This window comes from Furipterus horrens, unplaced genomic scaffold (genome assembly GCF_987537825.1).
Source record: "Furipterus horrens unplaced genomic scaffold, mFurHor1.1.pri manual_scaffold_13, whole genome shotgun sequence".
NCBI classification, from domain to species: domain Eukaryota; kingdom Metazoa; phylum Chordata; class Mammalia; order Chiroptera; family Furipteridae; genus Furipterus; species Furipterus horrens.
Window position 1 is genome coordinate 43,343,756 of NW_028327183.1, and position 26,739 is coordinate 43,370,494.

General features: G+C 54.6%; 1 protein-coding gene across 2 annotated transcripts; it reads right to left on the minus strand.

The window, feature by feature from the left end:
- Positions 1 to 7,520: 7,520 nt before the first annotated feature.
- On the minus strand, positions 7,521 to 25,110 carry MED25 (mediator complex subunit 25). Of its 2 annotated transcripts, none has more exons than XM_090261246.1 (18): positions 24,911 to 25,110; positions 24,770 to 24,815; positions 24,511 to 24,635; positions 18,424 to 18,522; positions 17,945 to 18,065; positions 17,510 to 17,672; positions 17,257 to 17,387; positions 16,865 to 16,952; positions 16,576 to 16,769; positions 16,064 to 16,192; positions 15,567 to 15,652; positions 15,431 to 15,488; positions 15,192 to 15,299; positions 12,325 to 12,513; positions 11,887 to 11,958; positions 10,991 to 11,209; positions 10,505 to 10,685; positions 7,521 to 8,313 (listed from the first exon to the last, which is right to left on the minus strand). In XM_090261246.1, exons 1-18 carry the CDS (start codon positions 25,042 to 25,044, stop codon positions 8,069 to 8,071), a joined length of 2,388 nt encoding a protein of 795 aa, XP_090117372.1. In that variant the 5' UTR covers positions 25,045 to 25,110; the 3' UTR covers positions 7,521 to 8,068. The 2 variants fall into 2 exon arrangements, with proteins under 2 accessions (XP_090117372.1, XP_090117373.1); XM_090261247.1 differs by lacking the exon at positions 7,521 to 8,313 and adding an exon at positions 9,927 to 10,058 and having other exon boundaries at positions 24,911 to 25,097.
- Positions 25,111 to 26,739: the final 1,629 nt, after the last annotated feature.

Sequence of the window (26,739 nt, forward strand, 5' to 3'; positions counted from 1 at the left end):
CTAAAGAGCCTGTGGGTTTGTTTTTAATTGGAGCAGCCCAGGGGCTCTGTAACAATATCACTTAAAAAACAAAAATACTTCTGGACATGACAGATGACTTCTTTTGATTTGTGGGTACAGTTTATACAAGAATATGTCGTATGATAACTGGGAAACAAATACTTAATGAAAAGGTCTTGATATTCTTAGTCAAAATAAAACCACTTAGCCCTGGCTGGTGTGGCTCAGTGGATTGAGCTCCAGCCTGCAAACCAAAGGGTCACCAGTTCAATTGCCAGGCAGGGCACATGCCTGGGTTGTGGGCCAGGTCCCCACTTGGGGGCGCAAGAGAGTCAGCCACCTATTGATGTTTCTCTCCCTGTCTTAATCTCTCCCTCTCTACCTAAAAATAAATAAATAAAATCTTTTTAAAAACACAACTTAATTCAGGTTCAAAGAAGATTTTTGAAAAAATAAAAATAAAGATAAATAAAATCTTTAAAAAATAACAAGTTAGTGTTTAGATGGTCACTAGCACCATCTACCACATATTTCTCACTCCCTACTTGCCCAGCGACAGGGGATTCCACATCCTGATGCCATTATGGTTGAGTAGGGTCAGGTAATTAATTCTGGCCAGTGAGATCTGAGCTAAAGTGCCATGTGAATTCAGTCTGGAGCATTTAATTAGTCGAGTAGCATGCCTTTCCCATGCTACGTGGCGATATTTGAGGTCTTTCAGCATGAGAGCACCACCTAGCATGAGTGAGAAAACCCACCTTTGCTACTTCGAGCCACTGCAATCTGGGGGTTGTTACTGGGATGTAGCCCAGCCTATCCTGATACAGACATGTCCTCAAACAATCCCGCTGAGACAGTCAACTACCAGTCTTACTGACTTCACCTTCACTCAAAGGGCAACCTGGGAGTACATACAGGTTGGATGTGCATATGACGCAGACAAGGACCTAGGACAACATGAACAAAACGGGAATAAGGCCATCTCTGTCATGGATTTCATTTTTTACTGTTACAAAGTAATGTCTAAAAACAAGAGTCTGGCCCTAGCTGGTGTGGCTCAGTGGATTGAGTGCCGGCCTGTGAACCAAAGGGTCACCAGTTCGATTCCTGGCCAGGTACATGCCTGGGTTGCGGGCTAGGTCCCCAGTTGGGGGTGTGCAAGAAGCAACCACACATTGATGTTTCTCTCCCTTTCTTTCTTTCTCTCTCCCTTCCCCTCTCTAAAAATAAATATTTTTTAATTAAAAAATAAATAATAAAAATAAGTCTGATGCATCCTCTCCAAGTGCTATATATATACACTTTCTTCAACTTTCCCATCCTGGTTCGGAGTTAGGTATCTTCCACGTTGGCTGGGAGCTTCACAGGGGCCAGGCCATGTCCCGCCCACTCGCGGCTCTGTCCCAAGAGCCCAGCACGGGGCTCTCGAGGTCTCATCTAACCTAAGTGCATACCTGCCCTGGAACAGCCTCCACGCCGCTACAGAGGGGCCGGGACGTGTTCACGCACCAGGAGACCACTGTCCCTGCTTTCCCCATACCAAGCAGGGACAATGGACTTCTCACTATGGGAGCACAAGCATGAGTCTTATGCCACAGAGTCACTTCCGGTCCTCATCCCAGGCAGCTAGGAGCTGGTGTGCACTCCTTCCCAGTAGTGGAGACCAAGGACATCCAAATGGACGGGCTCATTGCAGGATGGAAGCACAGCCCGCCTGACACATCAGACTGTCATGTTGGGTGTGGGGACAAGGGACACAATCCTTCACCGAGACTTACGGATCTGCTAACATCATGACATGACCACATACTCAGGCCGCTTGATAGAATTTAGCTACTGACCACAATGTGCCCGCTAGTCTGTAGCCCCCAGGCCTTGCCCACACTGTCCCCTCTTCCCGGTGTGCCCTCCCCTCTAGCTGTACCTATCAAAGAATGACCTGTCTAGTTTACCCTGTACTATATATGAAGCATGAAACTGTGAGTTCTCATTTACTTCTTTATTTTAAAGATGTTATTTATCTTTAGAAAGAGGAGGAGGGAGGCAGAAAAACATCTATGTGCAAGAGAAACTATCGGTTGCCTCCCTTGCACCCCCAGCCTGGGACCTGGCGCATGTGTGACCGGGAATCAAACCCACGACCCTTTGGTGCGCAGGCCGCCACTCAAACCACTGAGCCACAGCGGTCAGGATGTGAGTTCGCATTTAATTCTCACAAGGCTCCTTCCAGGTCTCCTCGTTAGAGAACTGAGCCTTGCAGGTGGGAACTGAGCGGCAAGGTGAGCGAAGCGGCCACCTCCTCCTTCCGCGGGGCCGAAGCCACGCCCACAACCCCACTGTCATAAGCCCGCCCTCCACCAGCCAGGACCTTCCAGACAAAGGAACTGCAAGCGTGACCTCCCAGGCCACTTGGGTCCCTGCTGCGGTTTCCTGTTGTTCCGGAAAGCTCCTTCATTACCTCCCTAGAGATGGGTTCCACCCCCTCACCCTACTCAAGGTTCCCAAGGGCAACAGCCTGGTTACCCTCAGCCGTACACACTGGAAGGGGTCAGACTGGTCGTTAGGAGTGGAAGCCAGCCTATATCACTTAATCTTAAAAGTATCGTCCTTGGAAAAGTAGTAATAGTTATTATTTCTTAAACACGCCGCCAGGCACTTCATGTCCATAAGAACTCCCTGACCCCTCACACCCCAGGATATGAGGCTGACAATCTTCTTATCCCCATCCTACGGACAGGGAGACCATGGATCAGGAGAGTCTGAGGTCACGGCAGAGCAAAGGCCAAGGCGGTGATCTAAAGACTGGTTTATAATCTCAGCAGAAGTCCTCACCCCCACTTGTGAACACCTCACCTCCTGTCAGAAGCCCGCTCACAGCCATTAGCTCAGAGCTGGAACCCTCCTGTCCTTGTCACTACAGCACCTCTCCCAACTGCCTTCCAGCATACACTGTCCCAAAGGCCCCCAGTTTGCATAACCCCCCCCCATGCCCAGGGGCCTCCCTCCCCACCTTCAGAGGCAAGGTGCACTGAGGTGACCGACTGCCACCAGCCTCTTCCTTCTGAGAACTGGTGAGAAGTAAGCTGGTACAACTGTTAGTGTGCCAGGTGTTCTCTGGAGGGAGCAATTCAGCAGTTGTCACAATTTAAAATCTTGGAGCCCCAAAAGATTCAAAACATCCTACATGGCCAACAGGACGGGATTGGTTAAAAAAAAGAGGGGCATTCACACAAGGGAATATGATGCAGCCACGAAAAAGCACAGAGGGCTTTCTGCCTGGTATAAACGGGAAGCTAGGCTGTCAGATGAAAAAAGTAATCCATGGAATAAAGAAGGCTGAGTAAGTTCTAGAGATCGCTCAACAGCAGAGTGCCTATAGTTAGCAATACTCTTCTCTGCACTTACATTTAAGAGGACAACGTCCAGTTAAGTGTTCGTAACACACACACTCAGACAAAAAAGCCCACGGGACCCCGGGAAGCTTTTGGAGGCAATGGATAAGCCTACTACTGCATTGACTGGAGTGATGCGCTCATGGGTGTCTGTGTATGTCTAAGCTCATCAAACTGTACATGTTGATATACGCAGTTTTCAGTATCAGTCATACCTCAGTACAGCTTTTTACAAAAATTAAATAGGCTACCACTAGAGAGGAGCACCACAAAATGCATATTTTTCACTATCTGCTTTAACCTGCGCATACGTATCTCAGAAGATGCATGTTAAGAAATTGGTCGTTTGCAGACGGAGCTGGGACTCTGCGTTGGGTTGCTTTTGAAAACTTAAAGTGTGAACCATACGAAGGTCTGAAATATGCAAAGAATAAATGCAATTTTTAAAGTCGAGTAAACAAAAATAAAATGGGCATACCCTTCAGTCCTGAAAATCCGCTGCCAGGAATGTGTCACACAGGAGTTCCTGCCCAAGTGAGAACACTTCACATACATACACCCTCCGCAGCAGTTTTAGTAAAGAGTGAGCAAGCACACAGCTCACCAAATGCCCACGCATTCGCGAGCAGCCTCCAAGATGGCCCCAGGGTCCCAGTCCCCTGGGACGCCCCCCTGAGACCTATGACTGGTAACGCACAGAACACCGCCCCAGCGACGGCGCTGGCGCGGCACCTCCAAGGCCAGGTCGTGAAAAGCCTGCGCCTTCCATCTCGGGGGCCCCTCTCTCCCTTCCAGGGAAGCTACGCGGTGAGAAAGGGAGGGAGGCACGATGCCATGTCCAGGCCCGGGGGAGGGCGTGAATCCCGCCTACAAGCTGGTGAGTGGGCTGGACGGGTCCCCCGGCTGAGCGATGACTACAACCTTGGGGGACCTTGACCCCGAGGCGCCCAGGAGAAGCTGTGCAGACGTTCGGGACCGAAGCAGCAGCAACGGCGGGACGCCCAACGCCTGCTGTTTCCAGCCTGAGCGGTGGGGTGTGTGACACACTGATAAGCCCCCGCGCATGGGGCGGCCTGTGGAACTGGAACGTGTCCATTTCACGGGCGATGGACAGCGACCATTTAAAACTAGGACAGCCGCACGTCAGGAGGGGTGCCAGGACGCAGGTGGGAAAAGAGCAGCAAATGAAAACGTCATACAGACACCAGCCCCACTGACGTTAAATATTTAAGGAACTAATAGAACTAGTATTTGTTCTATCAAATATATTTCATTAAATTAAAAAAAAAGAAACTATAAATTTGTCTACAACCACACGCATGTAAATTCAAACACCAAGCTGATGTAGCTGCCCCTGGGGAGGAGGGTGGTTGCTCAGTGTGTGTTTGGGGTGAGGGTGGGGATGGGGGCGGGGGGCGCTAAAGGGTCCTTCACTTTTTATTCTCCACACTTCAGGGCTTTCTCATCTGTAAACACGTGTCACTCTAATAGATTTTTTTTTTTTAATTAAAAAAGAGATGGTGGGAAAACCTGTAACAGTGAGTTCTTTGTACCTTGAGACAAATATCTTTTTAGGTGTCACTTTTCTCGTAATTTTTCTTAAAAGGGGCAGTCGGTGGGCACTTTCTCTCACCCAAGACAGGCTTGCAACTATTCATGTGTTGGTGTTCTAGCATTTTTGCCTTTTTTTCTTTCAATTTATGTACCACCACTTTTGCCAGACCCGCTCCTTTGGGAGAAACCTCATGCATCTTCCGGCCTCGCTCCAGCTCCGATGCATGGTCTGAAAGCAAACTGGCCAAAAATGGAAGATTTCCTACCAGTCGTCACCCACTTACAACCTTCAGGGACCCCTGGTGCCTTTGGCGTTGTGCCGCCACGCCCACCTTCTAAGGGTGTGCGCTGGCCCAGGGACGGCAGCCGGGGCTAATGGTGGCTCTCTGCAGGGCAGGGCTGTGCTGGGCCTAGCAGGTGCCCGAGCCTACGGGGAAGTCACTTCTTGACATGTGGGGACACTGAGGTTCAGGTACGCACAGGGACCCGCCTGCCCACAGCCACAGAGCTGGGCAGTGCTGGAGCTGGCCCTGAAGCCCGGCCGCTCCGGGGTTCGCACTGCTGTGACAGTACCCGGCGCTCAGGGAAAACCTTCCCCAAGGACGTGCTGTGTTGGCGACGGCTGGGTCTAAGGAGCACACTGAGTGCTTCGGCCTGTCGCCTCGACCTGGACTGCGAGGTGGGGAGATGCGTTCTGTGTCTAGATCTTTCCTCACTCTTGGGACATCCCAGAAACCCTGGGCTTTTCCTGCCTCGCCCTGTGAATAAGCACCTAACGAGGCGTTGAGGTCAAGAGGGCCTCACTGGCCAGAGATGGCCAAACCAGCAGCTAGAAACATTGATTTTCCCACCCATTTGTCCTGGACAAACCTGTTTCTCTGTGGGTCATTCCCACCCTGGGGGAAATAGCACAGGCCGCTCTCCACTCGTCTTCTTGCCCTCGCGACAGCTTTGGACACAGTCGCTCAATCCTCTCCTCAAAAAGCTTCCAGAACACACCTGCCCGGTCCTCCTGTCTTCTGGCTCCCTGCCCAACACTCACATGTGGGTCTTTCTCGGGGCTCTGTCCTTGTCCTCCCGTCTTCTCCTTTTCCAGAGGTCGCAACATGGCAGCCCAGCGGCCTCAGCAGACCCACCAGTGGATTTTTGTTTGGTCCTCACAGTGTGTTTTGTCTTTAATTTGAATGCCTTTAGGCGGGGCAAGCACTCTCCAAGTTCGCCACAGTCCCCATCATGCCCTGCTGTCTTACACCCGTCCGCTTCACACATTTCCATCACCTGCCTGCTCCATGAAGCCATCTGAGTTTTCGGAAGCCCCTGCTACACATGCTGCCTGGGGTGCCTTCCCCGCTCTCCCTTTGACCACCACCTGCCTCTCCTCCTTAGTGGTTCATTTGTGTGAGAAACGCCTAGGGAGCTGTTCCAAGTCCCCAGCCTCCCTCCCTCAACTCGACTGTTCACGGGCAGGGATCGGAAACTCAAATGCCTCCAGGAGCCAGGCGGGCCACATAAATGAGTGAACTAGCCAGGTATAAGAAAAGTCGACGGCCAGAGATCTCATCAAATTGCATCTTTACTGAACTACGGTGAATGCACGGAACATAATACAAACATGTGTGGAACTGGAGTTTATATTTCAAATTCAGAGTTGAAAAAATACAAATTTGAAAATAGAGAGATTTAATTATTAAAATTTTCTCTTTTTGTAATTCTTTCGCTCCTTGGCGTGGAAGCTGGAAGGCTGACAGCATCCCTCCGGCACCAAGATGTCCACGTCAGGCCCAGGGCGGTGCGGTGGGATGGGCACTTGAGATTTCAACCTTGAATCCTGGGAGCGATGTTTAATTTGATTCAGTTTTGTAACAGAAAGCCACTGTTCTCAAGCGTGGGTCCCTCTAAACTCGGAGATTTGGGACAATTACAGGAGAGCTGTAGGGCTGAGGTCTCCCGGCAGTCACGCTGGGAGACAGCACCCTACTGCACTGTGGCTCAGTAACTACTCCGTGGTCTGCATTCACATGGCCGACATTTACTAACAGAGGCAAACTGGACAGTATCAGTTCATTTCTAGTCTGGCTGCAGAAAGCCTTTGGGGGAATTTGGTCTTTAACCCCATGACTTTGGTAAATATGGTCTGGGCCATGTCTTTCGTTTCTGGAAACCAACTGCAGCAAAGGAAAAGGAGTCAGCATGTCCCCTGCCAATGGCTTCCTCAATTTTGCCAGGACTGGGCAAACATGACCATACATTCAAGTAGCCGTTTGTGAATGTCCTTGTGGAAAAAAAAGTGTTCAGAAGGGTCATAACCTTGACCCAAAGTCTTTGACTGACCTTCTCAGGGGAACCAAGGCATGGCTTTTGCCTCATGTGAAATGAACCAAGTAGACTGATTTCAACAGGTCCGACTTCTGCCACACCATCACATGACGCCCAGGTCACAGAGCTTCTGTGGAACACACCACCAGGTCAAGTTCACCACCGGCCTGCCAGTGATTCCAGTACAGAAGCACATCGAGGACGTTCACGGTGTGTTCCATTGACTTTCTGAGCACAATTCGATTCCAGGAGATTGGCACAATCCCCTGACTTTGGTGTCCTTGCCAAACACTGCCACCTCGGAGCGTGGCATACTGACAAGCTCCCCTGTGACACAGGTCAAAGGTTACAAGTGCCTGTAGCTGTGCTTAGGAATTCTGACCTGTCTACGTGAAACCTCTGTCAGTACACACACACACACACAGGTAGGTGTTGGGCCTGCCTTGGCACCTTGTCACAGACTTCTTCGGTCAAGTGAATCCTCAACTTCACAAATAAATAAAGCTAACTGAGTGGAAATGGTTCATGCGCAGGGATAGAAAAGGCCACAAGTAACTGGACTCTTTCGAGCAACTGGACTTGTAAATCTTCTGGTTTCTCTTCAACACACCGTGCAATGCAAATAAACGCGTCAGACTTAAAATTTAACGGCCTAAACAGATGTGCGACTCTGTCTAGGACATGTCGTTCTGCTCCTCTATACACTCGCCGTCTGTGGGAAGTTTGAATGCCTGGGTAATTCTTTTCACGTCACTGTGAAGCTGCATGTGGCAGCCATGTGATTTCTGTCGTTAGCTTTCTAAACCCTACTGACACTTGAGGCCCTTTTTCAGTTCATTGAGTATCGCATCTCGCGTCTGCTCCGTATACTGGTCGAAGCTCTTACTGTGCTTTGATTCATAATGACGTTTCAGGTTGTACTCTTTCAACACAGACATGATTTTTTTGCATATTAAACACGTAGGCATGCTCTTCACTTCCACAAAGAAATAGTCTCGCTCCCACTTTTTTCGAAACACGGGGCCCTCTCGTTCTCTCTTTGGTTGTGCCACTTTTGATAGAGACATGGGTACAAGAAAGATTTCACTTTCCTCTGCACGTTACCACAGGAACAACCACAGGGCAAGCCCAGTGACAAAGGTGGGGGAGGCAAGAGGGAGTGGTGGGGACTGTGGCGAACTAGAGAGCACACGCCCCATCGAAAGGGGCAGCTCCAGCCCGTTGTTGCTAGGCAGAAGGGCAGGCCCAGGGTGCCAGATCTTCTGACTTGTCAAGAGAAGCCAAGACTACAGATTTTGTGTGTGTGTGTGTGTGTGTGTGTGTGTGTGAAAGATAATTCTCCTGATTTTTACAACTAACTCATTAGGAAAAAAAAATACCACATAGGCTAACACAGGGAAGGCCAAACAAAACTCATCTGTAGAGTGGCCCATGGGCCACCATATTGCAACCTCTCTCCTGGGACAAGGCCCGGGAATCTCATGTTAACCAGCGTCCCAAACAATGCAGAGGCCAGTGGTCCGGATGTGGACCACGCCCTGAGCAACACTGGGCTACAATCTGACAACAGGCAACTGACTGACTCTCTGTCTCCAGGGAGGCCACCCATACGGCCCACACCTGTGTCTGCCCCTTGGACATCTCTCTGAGAATGTCCCTCAGGTCCCTTGCCTCACCACATTCCCCATCTGCTTTCTGCTGGGTTTCCCGTCTCAGGGACAGCCCCCTATCCATCCGTCCAAAGCCCCAGGTCAGTCGGTCTCTGACCAGGACCCAGGGCCCCCGCTCTTTCCACATGGGATCTCGTCCACTCCTATGACTTCAACCACCGAACACAGACCACCTCCTAAGGACACATCATGGGTTCCCAACATGGCAGCTATCACTTGGACATACCTTGGACCATTCGCACTGGCTCCGTCTCCCAGCTGCCTAACTCAGGGACACCCCACCATCTAACAGCACCCAGGACAGGTCCTGGGGGCCGACCTCAACACCCCCCACGCTCCCAACTTCCTTCACATGGCACACCAGTCCCGGCCTCACCCCTCCTGCCCCAGCTCCTCTTCAGGACTCTCCTCTGCCCAGAACCGCCGCCGCAGCCTGACCCCTGGCAGACCACGGCCGAGCCCCTGCTTGCGGCCCCCTGTGGTTCCCGTGTGCCCAGGACAAACCTCGAGCTGCTCAGTTTGCAGCCTGAGCCCTCCCAGCCTGGCACCTGTCCGCCGCCAGGACGTCCCTCCCTCGTGCTCACGCTCCAGAAGCACTGGCCCACCTGCTCCTGGAACACCCCAGCTTCTTGCTGCCCCCACACCTCTGCTCCTGCTTTCTCCGCACCTGGACAGTCTTCCTGGCCTCCCCGACTCCTTCTCTTCCAAGACCCTGCTGAGCCTAGCTGGCTCAGCGGCCACTCCCAGACCCCCTCGGTACCCCTTCTACCTCCACGAGAGCACGTGGCCCCGTGAGACTGCCTGCCTGCCAGCCTGCCTGCCTCCACGTCCCTGAGCCAAGCAGCGCCAGCCTGCCTGCCTCACTGCCCAGGCCCCAGTGTCACCAGCCTGGGGCCTCAGGGATGTCTGCTGCACCAAGAACAAGGACAGACATGTCTCCCCTGGGTCTCCTTCTGCCCAGTCCTGGGGGACGTCAGTGACGGGAGCCGGGGCATGTGTTAAAAGGAACTTTATTGGGTGTCGGGGGTTCAGATGAGATCCATGAGGATGTCGTCCTCCATGACGCTGGGCTGCAGGCCCGGCTGGGGGACCGGTCCCCGGGGACCCCCGCTCAGCAGCATCTGACCTGGGGGGCAGTGGGGAAGGGACTGCATCTCCCTGTAGCCCCTGGGGCCCTGGAGGGCCCTGGGGCTGCTTTCTCCCTCCTCCTCTAGGAGTCTAAGGCACTGAGTTATCTAGGAAATCCTGGGGGAACCCATCAGAGGCCCTTTTTGGCCCCATCTGGACATAACTGTGCTGTTTCCCATAAGCCTTTGGGAGCCCGTCCCCCAAAATACCTCTCTGGCTGTATGACTACATTTCCCAGAAAACAGGCAGAAAAGGGGTCATGGGGACCAAGAATCCCTAGGTCCTTGGTCACCTGGCCCTTACAGCTCCCCAAGAGCCAAGGTGGGATCCACGCCTCTCGAATCCCATGACTTCATTTCCCAGGAGCCCTCGGTCTTAGGGTTCCAGCCCAGGGGCTGCTGGGACACTCAGTCCAGACCCCTGGCCTCCCCCAGACCTCCTTACCTGGCAGCGGAGCCCGCGGGGGAAGCTGGGCAGGCCAGGGCTGTGTGGGTGGCGGGTGCAGGAGTGGGGGGCCCAGCTGGGGCTGCCCCAGGCCCTGATGTGGTGGGGGCAGCAGTGCAGGGGCCCCTGGTGGCTGGAGGTGGTGGAGTGCAGCCTGTGGTGGGGGCACCCCGGTCTGGGGCTAAGGAAACAAACAAGCAGCTCAGCGGCGCCCAGCTGGGAGACTCCACCCACTGGGCAGCCTCGGGCGCAGGGGCTGCTCAGAGAACGTCTCACCCGGTCCCTTGTGTGGGGTCCTTCTTCAAAGGAATCTCAGCAGAAGCCCCCCCCATGGAAGACATGCAGAGGAGCTGGGGGGCCTGAAACCTTTGGTGGGGCTCGACTCACACCCTTTGACGAAGCCAACCCCCCTCCTCCGGGATGAAAAGCCTAGAACTATCATTGCCCAGGACGCATGTTCCCAGCTGCCCCCATCCCAAATCTCACCGGCGGTGGGTTGAGGAGGAGGCTCCGCAGCTGGGGGTTGGCCCCAGGGTTCTGGGGCCGAAGGATGGGTCCAGAAGGGGATGGCCCAGGAGCTGCTCCAGGGGGGCCTTGGGCAGCACCTGGGGGGGCCTGGGCGGCACCCGGGGGCTGGGGCTGCCCTGCTGCTGCAGAGGTCCCCACAGTGCCCTGAGGCTGGGGCTGCGGTGGGCGGAGCTGGAGCTAGTGGGAAGAGACGGGGGTGAGGAACAAAGACTAGACCAGGGGTCCCCAACTCCCAGGCCACAAACCGGTTTGGGTCCGTGACCTGTTAGGAACCGGGCCGCACAGCAGGAGGTGAGTGGCAAACAAGGAAGCGAAGCCTCGTCTGCATTTACAGCCGCTCCCCATCGCCCGCGTTTCCGCCTGAGCTCTGCCTCCTGTCCGATCAGCAGGGCATTAGACTCTCACAGGAGCGCGAACCCTACTGCGAACTGCGCACGAGGGACCTAGGTCGCGCGCTCCCTACGAGGATCTAACGCCCGGTGACCTGCGGTGCAGCCGAGGCGGAGATGCTGGCGCCGGGGAGCGGCTGCAAACACAGATGATCCTCAGCAGAGAGGTCGGACCGCACGGAGACCATAACTGATCAAGGGCTTGCAGACTCGTATCAAAACCCTATCAGTGAGGGGCACGTGACAATTACGCTGTATCTGGTGGCGGAATATAAAGCCATCCTGCCACACACCCCACCCCACCAGGGATCTGTGGAAAAATTGTCTTCCACAAAACAGATCCCTGGTGCCAAAAAGGTTGGGGACCGCTGCTCTAGACCCCTCGGCCTCCGCAGCTGGGTCAGAACAATGGTGTCCTCTGGGGCCCCCCCGCCCTGGCCCTGACCCTGATGGCCTTGTCCTCACCAGATTCTGCGAGGGCCTTGCCGGGTCTTCCAGAATGGGGCCCAGCCCAGGGGGTGCCTGCTGTGCCCCCATCTGTGTGGGGAGAGAGGGAGCAGGTCAGTGACTGGGTGTGGATGGATCCAAGAGGATTTGAGCCCCGAAGGGGAACCTATAAGGAGCTGGGAACATCTCCCTGGGGATGGGGGGATCTGGCACATAAACGTCACACCCCTCGGTCCCCAAGAGGGGGCTGTGACTCAGAGATCCCACGAAGACACTGAAAAGGGAGAGAAGAGTGCAAGGCCATGTGGGGGTGGGATGGAACCTGGGTGGCCATGTCTTGGGAAAGAAGTGCCTGGCACTGGAGCCTGAGGGGTCCCTGGGGGATCTGACCATACACGCTGGGGCCCAGGTGGGCAGGTGCTGGGGAGGACGGGTCAGGGGACCCGCGTCACTCACCCCACGCTGCTGCTCCAGCTTCTGCTGCTGAACCTGCTTGTGGTTGGTGATGACCTGCCGGATGCCATTGACGAAGCCACTCTGGTCGTAGGGGATGAGGCCCATGAAGATCTTCTTCTTTGACGAGTACAGGAGCATGAGCACGCGCACCTCGCAGGGGGCCGTGTGGGGGAAGTGCACGCAGCCCGCCTGGGGGGACAGCAGCAAACAGTCATCCCTAGAGGAGGAGGTATCCCACCCCACCTGTTCCAGATGGTTCTAGAAGACCCACAGTCAAGGAGTGGTGAAGTCTCTGCCGTGAAAGGTTGAAGAGACTGAAGCTTTGCCTGAGGCTGCTCCAGAGACAACCTAAGGGCCTTAAAAGCGAGCTGAGTGCCCGAAGAAACGGCAAGGCTTTGGCTCTCGCTGACTGCGAGGGAGAGGGGACAGGAAGTGCCCACACAGAAGGTGGGATCCCAGCTCTCCAACCTTGAGCCTCCACCCGCCACCTCGTGAGGCTGCTGGCAGGGTTCACGGCTAAGGAGGAAGGGCTGGTACCCGAAGCACACGATCAATGGCGATGATGGATACAACGGACCCAGGGGGTCTGAGACCCTTGGGGGGCAGCCACACCCTTCCTAGCCTCAGTCTCTGCCAGTGAGACTGAGGGAAGCAGCACTAGCACCACAGGTTGCTCTATGGGATGCACCCCTACACGTCAGGCATATTGCCTGCAGCTGGACACACAGAAGTGCCCAGAAAACATTCATTAGCAAACATAAAGTTAGGCCATAATACACAGAAGCTTGGAACAGAATTTTATTTATTTTTAGAGAGGGCATGGGAAAGAGAAAGGAAGGGAAAGAAACATCAATGTGGGAGAGAAACATCTGGTTCCCTCTCACGCGTCCCCATCTGTGGACCTGGCCTGCAACCCAGGCATGTGCCCTGACTGGGAATCGAACCAGTGACCTTTCAGTTCATAGGCCGGCGCTCAATCCACTGAGCCACACCAGCCGGGGTGGAACAGGGGCTCTCGAGGGAGGAGAGGCTGACAAGGTTGAGATCCCACCTCTGGGGTCTTGGCCAAGCGAGTTTAGTCCTCTGAGCCTTGGTGTCTCATCTGAGGCAGACCCTGCTAGCTGCACCCACCCCCCAAGATCCACCTGCCCTTCTCCCATCTGCAGAACCCCAACTTGGCTTGGGGTAGCAATGTGTCCAGGCCCCAGTGCCCTGGCTCTGGCCCAGGAGATGAAGGAGAAGCCCATTTGAGGCTATGGGAAAATGTCTGCTCTCCTGAAAAGACAGAAACGTGACGGATGCCACAATTTCTTCTTGCCTTCCTGCCTCAAATCACACAAAATTCTGGAGCTTCAAGAGCCATCCTGTGACCACAGAGAGAAGCCCAGAGCATCCTGGCCCTGACATCACCGGGCTACAGAACTAACCTCAATGGCTGCCCACCCCGGACAGCCTGTCACGTGTCAAAAATAAACGCCTGCCGCCTGGCTGGTGGGGTTCAGTGGGCTGGGTGTCCTCCTGCAAACCAAAAGGTCGCCGGTTCGATTCTGGGTCAGGGCACAGGCCTGGATTGCAGGCCAGGTCCCCAGTTAGGACGCATCCGAGAAGCACCCAATCAATGTCTCTCTCCCTTTCTCACCCTCCCATCCCCTCTCTAAAAATAAAAATCTTTAAAAAAACAAACAAAACAAAACAAACCAGCGCCTGCTCACACAACACTCGCTTCAGGAACACCCCTCTCAGAGCAGTGGCCATGCTGTGAGGGGGCCCACGGCGCAGACACAGCCACACGCAGGCGCGCTCTGCTGGCCAGGTCGGGAGGAGCCCCAGCTGCCGGCCGGGACCACGTGTGCACATCCTGAGCCTCCAGCCCTCCCGAGCTTGCAGATGGCCAGTCCCAGCCACCATCCGACGACAACCCCACAGAAGTCCCCAAGCAAGACTAGCCCGGCTGAGTCCCGCCGACCCACCGAACCGTGAGAGATAATAAATTGTCGTCTTAGGCACCTTCACCCCAATCCTCTGTTTGTTCTAAAAACTCTGCTGCTTGGGTTTAGCTTATTTGCAGCCGAAAGCATTCCTGACAATGAGAATCGCCTTGCTCTGCAGAATGTTCCTGAGGATTCCATGAAGTAAGCCACCAAAGTCCCCTGTCCTAGAAGAGTGCCGGGCCTGCAGGACGTACTGAGTAACTGGATCTGTTCCTGTTCAGGGAGGCCTTGCCTCAGTGTTATGGGTTAAACTGTCTTTCAAATATACATGTTGAAGGTCTAACCCCAGCACCTGTAAATGTGACCTTATTGGGAATAAAGTCTTTGCAGACATAATGATCTAAGATAAAGTCACTGGAGGGGGCCCTTGTCCAATGACTGGGGCCGTTACAAGCAGACAGGGACACCACGGGGAGAACGCCTGGCACAGGCAGACACGGAGGAAGGACGGCCACGTGGGGACGGCAGCAGGGGCTGGAGCCTTGCTGCCTGCGACCACCACCAGGGCTAACAGACGCGAGAGGCCACGAGGGGTCCCCCAGCGGTGCCTTCAGAGCGCGTGGCCCTGCTGACACCCCGATTTCAGACTTCTAGTCTCCAGAGCCAAGAGTGAGTTACTGGTGCTCTCGGCCCCAGAACACCAGTGCCCCCAGTAAACCTGCCGGACCCAGCTTCTTCCCACTGCCCCTGTCATACTCCGTCCCAGCTAGGCACAGGATGGACTTCTTTCTCATGCCTACTGTAATTATGAAGCCAACCGGGGCTCTGGAGGAAAGCCGAGGACCCCAAGGTCACAAAGCCCACCCAACCATCAAAAACAGCTCTGCCGGGCCCAGCAGGATGGAGGAGTCAGCACCCCGGGGCCCAGGGACTCACGAAGCCGTTGCCCATGATGCGGTAGAGGCCTTTGAGGGATTCCAGGTCCTTATTGGTGAAGTGGAACTGCACCATCCTTGAGTTCCGGAACAAAGGGCCCAGCGTGGTCTGGGGAGACACAGAGGCCGGCCAGCACACTGAGTGGGGGAGAGAGGCGGGCAGGGCGGAGGCGGGCGGGCAGCGCAGGGGTGAACGCAGGGAGGACGGGCGGGGCTGGGGCCCCAGCACCTGCCACTCACCAGCAGCTGCTGGGGGATGAGCTGCATGATCAGCTTCTGGGGCCACTGCTCCGTTTTCCTGGGGGCGATGCCGAGACAGGTGTCAGGAGGATGCAAACCCCAGCCTGCCCCTCCCCGCCCCCCAACAGTGACCTACAGGTTCTCGCCATGGTTCACGTAGACCTGGCAAGGCAGTGACCGCGTCAGCTTGGTGTTGGCGTCCACGGACGCGGGTTTGGGCTTCTGAGGGGAAAAAAAGGGCATGTTATAATGAGAAGGGCCCATGTCTCAGTCCCATCGGCCCCTCCTGCTCAACCCTGAGAACCCCAAAGCTCTGGATCTCCCCCAGGTTAAGTCCCGGGAACCCTTGGGCCCTCCTCCACACCCTCAATCCCACAATCCTGTAACCTTCCACAAATGGAAAGCTCCTCCGCTTGCCCCCAAATCCCACAGCCCTGTCTCCTAGATGCCCCAATCCCCTGGGCCCGTCTGGACCCTAAATCTGAGACTGCTCAGATCTTCACTTGCAATACAATTCTTACTACGTCCTTAGTCCCAAATGCGGGCCACCTACCCCATGATTCTTGGGCCTGTACCCCGGCAGGCCCTGAGCTATCCGATCCACCTCCCCAACAGCTCCCCAGGCCGGCTCACCTCCTGCCACTCGAGGACCCCACTCCAGGCCAGGAGCTTGTTGGAAACTGATTGCTGCCCGCCGAGGGCTGAGGGCCCTAGCTGGGCTGGGGAAGGGCCACTCACCCCACCTGGGGCCACCGTGCCTGCCTGCCAGAAGGGAGGAAGGAGGACAACAGAGCAGGTCAGACCATCTCCTGGGAGGGCTGTCCTGAGAGAGGGACAGGCCAGCAAGCACAGGACGAAGGCCTCTTCCCCATGGCCAGAAACCCCATCCCTGGGATAAACGCCGTGATCCTGTAGGATTCCAGGACTCTCGGAACAGGAGTTCGTGGGATCCTCAGAAGTCTTCACCCAGCGGAAACCACACGCCCCACGGTTCCGCTCCCCGACCCACTGCTTCAGCCCCTGAGGACCCAGAACCACAGACCCACGCCCCTCGCCCTCCATCCTCTGCCCTGCACTATCCCAGGGGAATCGGCTGGGGGTGGGGGGCGAGGCAGGCAGCAAGTGGGAGGCACACAGGCACGTACCATGGACGGTGCCCCCGACTGTGCGGTGGGGGCCAGGCCCTGACCGGGGGCCACTGTGGAGACCAGGCTGGACTGGGAAGCGGGTGATGGCTTGGGGGCGCCAGGGGGTCCCTGGGGCAGAGAAGGGGCCTGGGCCTGGCTGAAGGGGGGACCCACACCTGGAGCCGCTTGCTGGAGAGGGTTGATGGGTGAGACTGTGGGAGAGACCAAGGGAGAAGGTGGGGCAGGTGCGCGCAGGGAGAGGCCTGGCTGACCCCCATCTGCCCCGTATCCTTGCCCCGGGACTCACAGCGTGGGCCCAACCCAGCCTTCTGGTTCTTGGCGGCCTCCACTGCATTCTGTGCAGCCACCTGGGCTGCGCTCAGGTTCCCGGGGACCTGGGGGTGAGGGGAGGGGCCCATGACGACCATGCGCCCCGTCCCCCAGTCCTGGTGTCACGTGAGGCCATGCCACTCACGCCCTCACAAGGCACAGGCACCCTGACTCCAGTATCATGGGAGCTCATGACTCCCATCGCCCCATAGGGACATGATTCCTCGGCCCCAAGACTCCCACCCCCCTCCGTGTCTCAGGGAGATCCCCATCCTCCCACAAGCCCACAGACTGAACTAGGTCTCTTCCAAGGGGCCGGGGCTCCCACGAGGCCCCAGAAGCAGGCCCCTTTCCTGGCGGTGTCCGTACCTGGTACTGCTGGGGCACTGGGGGCAGAGGCTGCTGGGGGGCCGCTGAGAGCGCAGCACCCGAGGCTGGAGCTGGAGGCAGGGGGACAGGCTGCTTGGGCTGGAGAGGGCCTGGGGCTGAGCCACCCCCGACTAAGAGCCGAGGATGGACAGCCGAGCCCCGGGAAAAGGGGTTTGAGAGGGAAAGAAAATCCAAATCAGAGGGCGCCCCCAGTGAGAACACTCTCTGCCCCCCTCCGGCGCCCGGGCCTCACCTGGCAGCACGAGTCCCCGCACCAGTACCATGTGCCGTGGGTCCTGGCTCACGTCTGCTGGCGGCTGCAGTGGCTCCAGCATGGCTGGGGGAGCTGCCTTTTCAAACAGGAGCCGCAGGGCAGGCAGCTTGCGGGGAGACACGATGGAGAAGTGGATCCCTCGCTGCAGGAGAGGGAATGAGCAGTCAGGATGGGGCCGCAGTGGCCAGCCCCCAGGCTACCACCCACATCTGCTGGGTGACTGAATGGCATGGGCCCTAAAACCAAATCCCCATCAGACTTTGGGTCAGGGGACCATGAGACCTGTATTAGATGCCCCAGGGGATTCTGGGTGAGAGTTTTCCCAGCAGGAGAAAGCAGAGCTAGCCGCAGTCTGGGACCCCTCGGTGACCCGGGGTCTGGCCCAGCCCCTCCCTCAGGTCCTGGCGTGCTCACCTCCCCTATCTTCTGCACGAGGCTCTCCGTGGTGCAGCCGGAGTAGGTGGTGCTCTCGACAGCAGGCAGCAGGTATGGGGGCGAGTTACAGATGAGGAGGCACACGCGGTGTGTCTGGCCACTGCCAGGAACGAGCAAAGTTGTGGAGCAGGTGGCAACCAGGCCCCGGAAAGGGACCCCAACCCAGCAGAGCAGAGGTTCGAGAGCTCTGCCCCACAGGAGGTCGGGAGGAAGGGCCCCATTTTACAGCTGAGAACACTGAGGCTCTGAGGGGCCCCGACGCACTGAGCTGCCAGCAGGGAGGTGAGACAGGAGCCAGACACCCCTTCCCGAGGGGGACACTGAGCCTGGGAACCAGCCCGGGGACACCTTCCGGTTCCCAGCCCCGAGGCCCCAGCACGAGGCAAGAGAGGGGTCCTGCGGCAGGCGAAGCGGCGTCTGAGCCGAGGGGACGGGGACCCCGCGGCGGGCGCACTCACATCTGCTCCCGCATCTTCTTGAAGTCGTCGAACAGCTGCAGCGCCGTGCTGAGGCCCTCCGCGATGAGGCTGCAGCTCTCGCCGCCCCCGCCCATGAACCTGCGCGGGGCCGGGCGGTCAGCCTCAGGGGTCCCCGCGGCCCCCATGCACTCCTGAAGAACCTGCGCCCATGCCGTCCCCTCCCCTGCACTGGCCTGTGTGCCGGGAAGGAGGGACACTGTCGAGTTCCTGCTCTATCCCAGCGCTGCTACAGCTATAGGCCCAGAGGATGAGGACAGGGGACGTCTGTCATCACCTGCAAGGAGTCCCGCTGGGAAGACGCCCCATCAGAGGCCAGAACAGGGAAAGGGCCTGGGACCCTGTGCTGTGCCCCAGTCCCCAGGTCCCTCCCGTCTGCGGCCACCTCAATGTCTTCAAAGCCAGCACCGGCCTCTCCTTCCCAACACCGGTCCTTCCAATGTTGTGTGCTGAACTGTGTCCCCAAGGAAAGTCATGTGGAAGTCCTAACCCCCAGTGCCTCAGAGTGCCACCTTACTTGTAAATAGGGCCTTCACAGAGGTGATCAGGCCACAGTGAGGTCATTAGCATGGGCCCTCATCCCATACGACCCATGCCCTTATAATAAAAGGGGGACATGGGACACAGAGACAGACACCCTCAGGGGAAAAGACAAAGTGGAGACATAAAGAAGATGCCATGTGGAGACTGAAGTGGCGATGCCACCAAGCAAGGAATCTCAGGGTGACAAAAAGCTGGACCAAGCAGGAAGGATCCTCCCCCACAGGTTCCAGAGGGCGCCAGGCCCTGCCAGCCCTGCCCCGGGGCTCCTGGCTGCTGGCCTGGGAGATGCCACATTGCTGCCATTCCGGGCCGTGCGATTTGCGGGCGTTGTTACAGCAGCCCTCAGGGAAGGAGCCCACTGGTCTGAGCCACCACTGGGATGTGCCTGAGGACTCACAGGGTCTCAGAAATGCCGCTGGACAAGAGAGCATGCCAGCTCCCTGGCTGAGGGTCGCCAGGCCAAGTTCGCCTGAGTTTTTCCCAGCTGCAGGCTTTTGCCCTGTTCCCAATCCACCCCGTGAGCTCAGCAACTGTCCCCTCGGGGCACACAGCTCACCCCACTGCTCCCTACCAGTCCCCAGCCTTCCTCTTCGGCACCACAAAGACTCTGTTTTACACAGGAATTTTAACGCTACCTACTCGGGACAGACCAGAGTGAATGAACCAACCCTGAATCCAGCTAACTGCCAGCCTGCTGTTCTGAAAGTAGTCAAACCTGGCCCTGGCCGGGTAGCTCACTTGGTTACAGCATCATCCCAACACGCCAAGATTGTAGGTTCGGTCCCCAGTCAGGGCTGAATCAACCAATGAATACGTAAGTAAGTGGAACTGTTGTTTCTCTCTCCCTGTCTCTCTAAAACAATCAATCAATACATTTATTTTTTTAATAAAAGTAATCAGCCCTGGCTGTGTGGCTCAGTGGATTGAGTGCCAGCCTATGAACCAAAGGGTCACCAGTTCAATTCCCAGTCAGGGCTCATGCCTAGGTTGTGGGCCGGGTCCCCAGTAGGGGTCATGTGAAGGCAACCACACATGGATGTTTTTCTCCCTTTATGGACATGAACTAAGGGGGGGTGGGATTGATGGAGGGAAGATGGTACCAGGCAGAGGGGAGCAGAGGGAAAAGAAATTGGTACTACTGTAACAGCATAATCAGTAAAATATACTAAAAACAAGTAAATAAAATAAAATGAAAGCTATCAAACCAGTTTCATGGCTTTTTCTGAGACTTGGACCAAAGGTGCCCTGGGTGGCGCCAGGGGAAGGGGGTGAGTGGGGGGTGGGGGTCGGGAACGGCTCCTGGTGCACAGGGGGTTTCCCTTTACGTAAGGAAGACGTTTCGGAACCAGAGGCAGTGGCTGCACATGATGAATGTGCTTAAATGTCATACAAATTTCACCTCAAACTAAGAAGTTAACTTAGGAGGGAAAGTGTGACTGCCCAGCCACTCTGAGACCCTAAAACGAGCTCCTTACTGGACACCAAGCACACGCCGTCTGTCACCAGCCCAGAGGCACGTCACAAACAGCCTGCCCGAGAAATGAGGAAAACTTGAAAACAAACAGCAGGGAAACAAACACGGCCAGTTGCAAAATATGTTTTAAACACCAAATTGAGGACAGATCTTAGTTCTGAATAAACCCCTTACGTTGTTACAGGACAAAGGAAAACAGAAAGGAACGGAAAGTGGTCTGGCTGCTCTGTCCCTGACTGCTTCCTTGTCCTCCGACGCCCCCCGTTTGTCCAGCCCAGTGTCACACCCTCGAATCTTCACTGCCCACTTTCCCGGGCTAATAGGTCCCTGGAGGCCCCAGAGGTGCTGGTCCAATGAATGGATGTGATCAGCAGCCAGCCCCAACTGAGGGCTCTCCCTGGGCCACGTTCCCGGCCTGCCTGTCACCCCAGCTGCAAGGGGGCCAGGACCATGCTTGTCACGTGTCCCAACTCCTCAGTGCCTGGGACAATTTGCTCCACAAACGTCTGCTAAATGAATGAATGAATAAATGACCAAGTGAACAAACAGACTGTCAAGGCCACGAGGAAGACCCACAGGGCTCTCTTCCTTCTATGTTATTCTTTCTGGCCTGAGTCTCTCGCGGCAGGAGGGGGAAAGTCCACCTCTTTTGTAAGACAGGAAATGTAACATCAGAAATAAATCTTCCCAAAGCAAGGCCAGTTCAAAAGTCACACTGTACGCTTTGTTCCTTAAGTTCCGGACATTCCTGGAGAAGAGAAGATTCCCCCAAGTGTGAACAAAGCTTGCTGACTCACTCTGTGACCTCGGTTACAGACCTGCCTGGAACATCACATACACTGAATTTAGATGGTTACATAGAACATGATAAAAACAATGACAATTGTGAATGTAAAATAATAGCTTGATGTGTTTATCAACCAATTGGGAGGATTCCGGTGTGCCTACAGCATAAACAGCTTTTTCAGGAAGAGAGTTGCCTACAAAGGAGTTCCTATAAGACTATCAGCTGATTTCTCAAAAGAAACTTTGCAGGCAAGACAGGACTGGCAAGAAGTATTCTAAGTAATGAAAAGCAAGGACCTACAACCAAGATTACTCTATCCAGCAAAGCTATCATTTGGAATGCAAGGGCAGATGAAGTGCTTCCAAGACAAGGTAAAGCTAAAGGAGTTCATCATCACCAAGCCATTATTATAGGAAATGTCAAAGGGACTTACTTAAGAAAAAGAAGATCAAAACTATGAACACTAAAATTACAACAAACTTACAACTATCAACAACTGAACCTAAAAAATACAAAATCCAACTAAGCAAACCAGAACAGGAACAGAATCAGAGGTATGGGGATCATTTGGAGGGTGATCAGCTGGGAGGAGGAAGGGGGTAAATGAGGAAATGGTGCAGGGACTAAGAAGCATAATTTGTTGGTACAAAATAGACAGGGGTAAGTTAAGAAAAATATAAAAAAGAGTGAAGCCAAAGAACTTATATGCACGGCAAAATATACTTTAAAAAAAAGATATGTGATGAAGGTATTGAGAAAGCATTTCCCTCTCAGCTTTCTTGAGGTTTTAGGGGATTTGACTGCTTCCCCCAACACTTAAAACACCCACCAGGTGACTTGGCTTCTCAGTGATTATCTTCCCTGTGGCTTTCACTCATTCACTGACTCAGCCAAGGTTTCCCCAGGCCTGTTGGGTGCTGGGCCCCAGCTGGAAGCCAACACCCAGGGTCCTGGACATTTACAGTCCAAGACATGGGGCTGTGACAGGTGAACACCCTGGAGTGAGGGGGGCAGAGGAGGGAGCAACTGGCTGCTTGCCAGATCAGGGAAGGGACATTTAAGTTGAGTCTTGAAGCTTATATAGGAGTTTACCAGGGAAAATCAGAGTATGAAGTGCATTCTGGGCAATCCTTCCTTCATTCATTCACTTGTTCAACCAAGTTTTCCTTCAGCCTCCTTTGGGCCAGGCCTCCCGTGCTGGGTGCTGGGGGCCAGGGGACGTCAGACTTGGACTGGACCTCAAGGAGCGCCCATTTAACGCTATTGAAGTCTGTCTGTCACAGTCTATCCCAGCTGGTCTCAACTGCAGTTGATTCTGTCCCCACCCCCCACGAGGGGACATCTGACAATGTCTGGAGACATTTTCATTTGTGACAATTTGGGAGAGAACTGTCTACTGACATCTGGTGGGTAGAGTCCAAGGATTCTACTGAACTGCACACAGGACAGCACCTGTAACAAAGAATTATCTGCACCAGCAGTGCAGAGGCTGGGAAACCCTGCGCTACCCTGACCACTAACCCTAATGCCCGTGACGGGGAAACTCGGGTGTCACCCTGCCACTGAAGCCTAAGCACCCAGGCCAGCACACACAGCCTGGAACGAGGCAGCACTCGCCAAACGTTTGCTGAAGGATACAAAGGTAACAGCTGTCACACGCTGGCCAGACCTGAGCTTCACACAGGATGAAGAGTAGCTTCTGTGGCCCTCCCAAGAGTTCTGAAATATGGACTACCATCCTCCATTTGCAAACCAAGAAATAATAACACTTAGGGAACACTTCATACATGCCAGCCACTGTTTTAAATCATCAACTCATTTAATTCCAAATGCATCCTCACGAAGCCATGGCAGCCAGGCCCCCAAGGATCCCCACCTCCTGCTCTTCACACCCCTGCAAACACTGAACACGACCAACCTGCGGACCAAGCAGAATGTGGAAGCAGGGATGATGGCATGTGACTCCCAAGACTTGATCATAAAAAGCCTGTGGTTTCCCCTTCCTCTTTCTATTGGATCACCCACTTTGAGGAAAGCCAGCTGCCACACCGGGCCGATGCTCCAGCAGCCCCATGGGGAGCCCTCGTGGCAAACAGCCAGCAAGCCACTGAGTCCTCCAGCCAGCAGCCACGGCATGAGCCACCTTGGAAATGAGTCCTCTGCAGACCCCACCAAACCCTTCGCTCAGGGCGACTGTGACTTCCTGAGAGATCCAGAGTCAGGGCTAACCCACTAAGTTGCTCCTGAATTCCTCACAGAGACTACATGAGATAATACATGTGTGTTTTTTGAAGCCACCAGTTTTGGAGTCAACTCGTACTTAACAGTGGATACGTAACACAGCAAATAACTGATACAAGTACAGATGCTCCCCAACTCACAACCAAATAAACCTGTCGTACACTGAAAATTTCACAAGGCATTTAACTTACCAAACGTTATAGCTTTGTGTGGATGATGTTTATTACGCGTCTACTGCTTCTGCACTATCATAAAGTCAAAAAAATCTTAAGGCCCTGGATGGTGTGGCTCAGTGGATTGAGCGCAGGCTGGCGAACTAAAGAGTCGCCGGTTCGATTCCCAGTCAGGGCACATGCCTGGGTGGTGGGCCAGGTCCCTGGTTGCGGGCGCCCAAGAGGCAACCACACATTGATGTTTCTCTCCCTCTCTTTCTCCCTCCACTCCCCTCTCTGTAAAAATGAATAAATAAAATCTACAATAAAAAAAAAAAAAAACCCTAACTCAGGGATCGTCTGTACTATGACCACACTCCCTCTTGAGATGTTATATTAGGCACAAAGGGGACAAGAACTCCTGGGTCCAGGACTTCTGCTGGGGTACTGCTGTGCCTTGGCCCCAGGCTGTGTGCACCCGGCAAGAACCTGCGATGTGAAGGGACGAAATTCCACCCAAAACACAAAGGGACCCTTCCTGGCCTAGCCCCGTCCCCTCTGCACTCAGGCTTGAACGAGCAAACCGGAAAAACGAAGCGTGTAGTGGAGATGAGAAACAGCGGACAGAAAGCGGAGAGTCACACGGAGGACCAAGTGAATGCTGGAGCTCAAGGCCAATCTGGAAGGTTTTTCTCCTTCCAAACCAAATGGTAAAACTGCTGAGCACACAGATCCCACCACAGAAGTGACTTACGGACAAGAACACAATGCCCCACCGTCCTTTCAGCCACCCAGGGTGACCCCAGCCACCGCCAGTTCACGGCTCATCATAGGGTCTCCCAACCCACCCCAAATACACAAAAAAAGCTCACTTAATGCCATCGAGCCAGGTGACAAACTCATAGGCACTGCTGGTGGGCGCGTGACACTGGACGTAGGACTCGGGAGCGCAGTCCACCGTGTTGAACACCACGAGGCTGTACTGGGTCCCCCCATACTGGAAGGGGAGGGCAGAGAAACTTTTCATCTGGGACCTCAGGGGAATAGTGGTCACCAGCCCCCTCCTCCCTCAGACCCGGAGTCCGGGCCCCCGGACCCTCCTCCCTCAGACTCAACAGTCCCAAGACTCACGTCTCCCCCGAAGTCCGTCTCGGCAGGAGGACCACCATTAAAATATCTGTGAGGAACGGAGGTGAAAAGTTAGTGTCAGGCAAGAGGCTGTGGAAAACTCAAGTCGGAAGGCGGGGCTGGAATCGCGGAAATGGCACTCACTCGATGGCCGGGAGCAGGTAGTGCTTGCGCAGCCCCTCGAAGTAGGGCCCCAGGTTGGCCGTGCCCTCAATCACAAACACCACGTCAGCCACCAGGCCCCCGGCACGGGCCGGGCCTTCGGACCCGGGGACCATGCCCCGCGAGGTAGACGCCACCGCAGCCACAGCCTCCGCCAGATGAGCGGAAGTGCGCCTGCGCTGCGCATGCGCCACGCCGGAAGGCTTTGCGCCGCTGCTGACGCGCCCGCAGCCATATTAGTGAGGGGCACCTGGGGCGAGTGTGTTCCATCACCCTCCTCATTCTTACTCACGGCCTACAGAAGTCAGAAAGGGCGTAGCGAATGCTTTCGAAGTCTGACGTGAGAGAATGTATTATTGGCAGGACTGTCGAGAACGAAATATGTTGAAAGCGGCACCGCAGGCGGTCATCTTTGAGCGGGGCGCTTGTTCCGACTCTGGTATTAGTGGGAGGGTCAGGAGTCCTGGTTGCTATGCAACGTGCACGCTGCCCTTTTCTTTTCTGAGAACAGGTTTCCAGTTGAGTTCTTTCTGGAACAGGGGGTTGGGGAGTGTGAAGGATCCCGTCACGTCGCCGGAAACGGGGTAACTGGGCAACGCTTTAAAGCCGCTGTCAACTCGGGAGTGCAGCTGTTTTGTTTTTCCACCCCCTCCCCCCAGAGAAGGTCGCTAGGTAACACCTGAGAGTTGTTTTTTGGGAGGGGGCCAGAAACTAGCCTAGAACGTTGTAGGGGACGGTGAAAGCTGAAGTTACAAAAGGAAGGCCAACTTGCTTGGCGGGGATCGGGTATTTGCAAGGTCTTGCCTGACTGAATAGCCTGCAACATGTAGCCTTTTGATAACAAAATCTGGAGCCGTGGGGGCTGGAAACAAAGCAGGAGCAGGGAACGTCCTGACTATTAGATATCTGAGAACACTCCGCCTACAGCTTTCTCAGCAGTTTCGTTTCTTAGAAGTTTCACTTGTTAGTTTTCCCTCCTGACTGCTGATGTCAGTAGCTGATGTAAGGGAACATTATAAATAAACTTGGTGGATTCAGGCTGGTGTCATTGGCTCTCCACCCGAGGGCAAGGGACCACCTGACCCTCGCTTTGCATTAATCTTGTGTCTTGTGTCTGTGTTTCTCTTTTAATCTCCAGGTCGCCGCTCCCCCCCCATCTCTGGTACCTTAGGTTTCCACATCAAGCTGTGCAATCGCTGCAGAACGTAAATGCATTCCAGGTGGATTAAAAATGTAAATGCAAACATGAAACCATCCATAAAAATATCTAAAGGAAAAAAGAAACACTCTGCATAATCCTGAAGACTTCAAAGTTTCTTACCATTACACCAAAGCCAGAAAACATAAAATATTCATTTGTTCGCAAAAGACTCCATAAACTCCAGTTGAAAAAAGCGATCAACTGGGAAAGTCATCTTAACATGTGTTGACAGAAATTTACTACACAAATATATCTTGTAATCAATAAAAACTTAGGAAAATAGAAATACATTTTTATTTAATGGGAAGGATTCTAAGCAGGCTTTTTTCACACACAAAAAAATGTTTTAAATGGCAAATAAACATCTGAAAACTGCTCGTGTTCACCAACTCAAAAGTGTTCATCAGGAGTCTAATAATATAGTTGTCAGAACATGGCGCTCCGGTCACTGTGACCGGAGGGAGGGAGTGCAGCTTCTACCTCAGCTTCTACCGCAGCTGGGCAAGCTCCGCACACGGTGACTCGTCTTGTCCCAAAGCCTCCTCCCTCCAGCCCAGTTCCTTCGGGGCATCTGTGCTGCCTACACTTTCCGTTCTTTCATGATCAAAAC

Bases quoted from the DNA above. Each gene is read 5' to 3' on its own strand.
- MED25 (XM_090261246.1), bottom strand. From the start codon at position 25,044: ATGGTCCCCGGGTCCGAAGGCCCGGCCCGTGCCGGGGGCCTGGTGGCT. The intron at 18,523-24,510 runs GTGAGCTTTTTT...GGCCCCGCGCAG, and splicing joins ACCTGGCTCGATGGCATTAA to GTTCATGGGCGGGGGCGGCG. The intron at 12,514-15,191 runs GTGAGTCCCTGG...CTGTCCCCCCAG, and splicing joins GCATCATGGGCAACGGCTTC to GCGGGCTGCGTGCACTTCCC.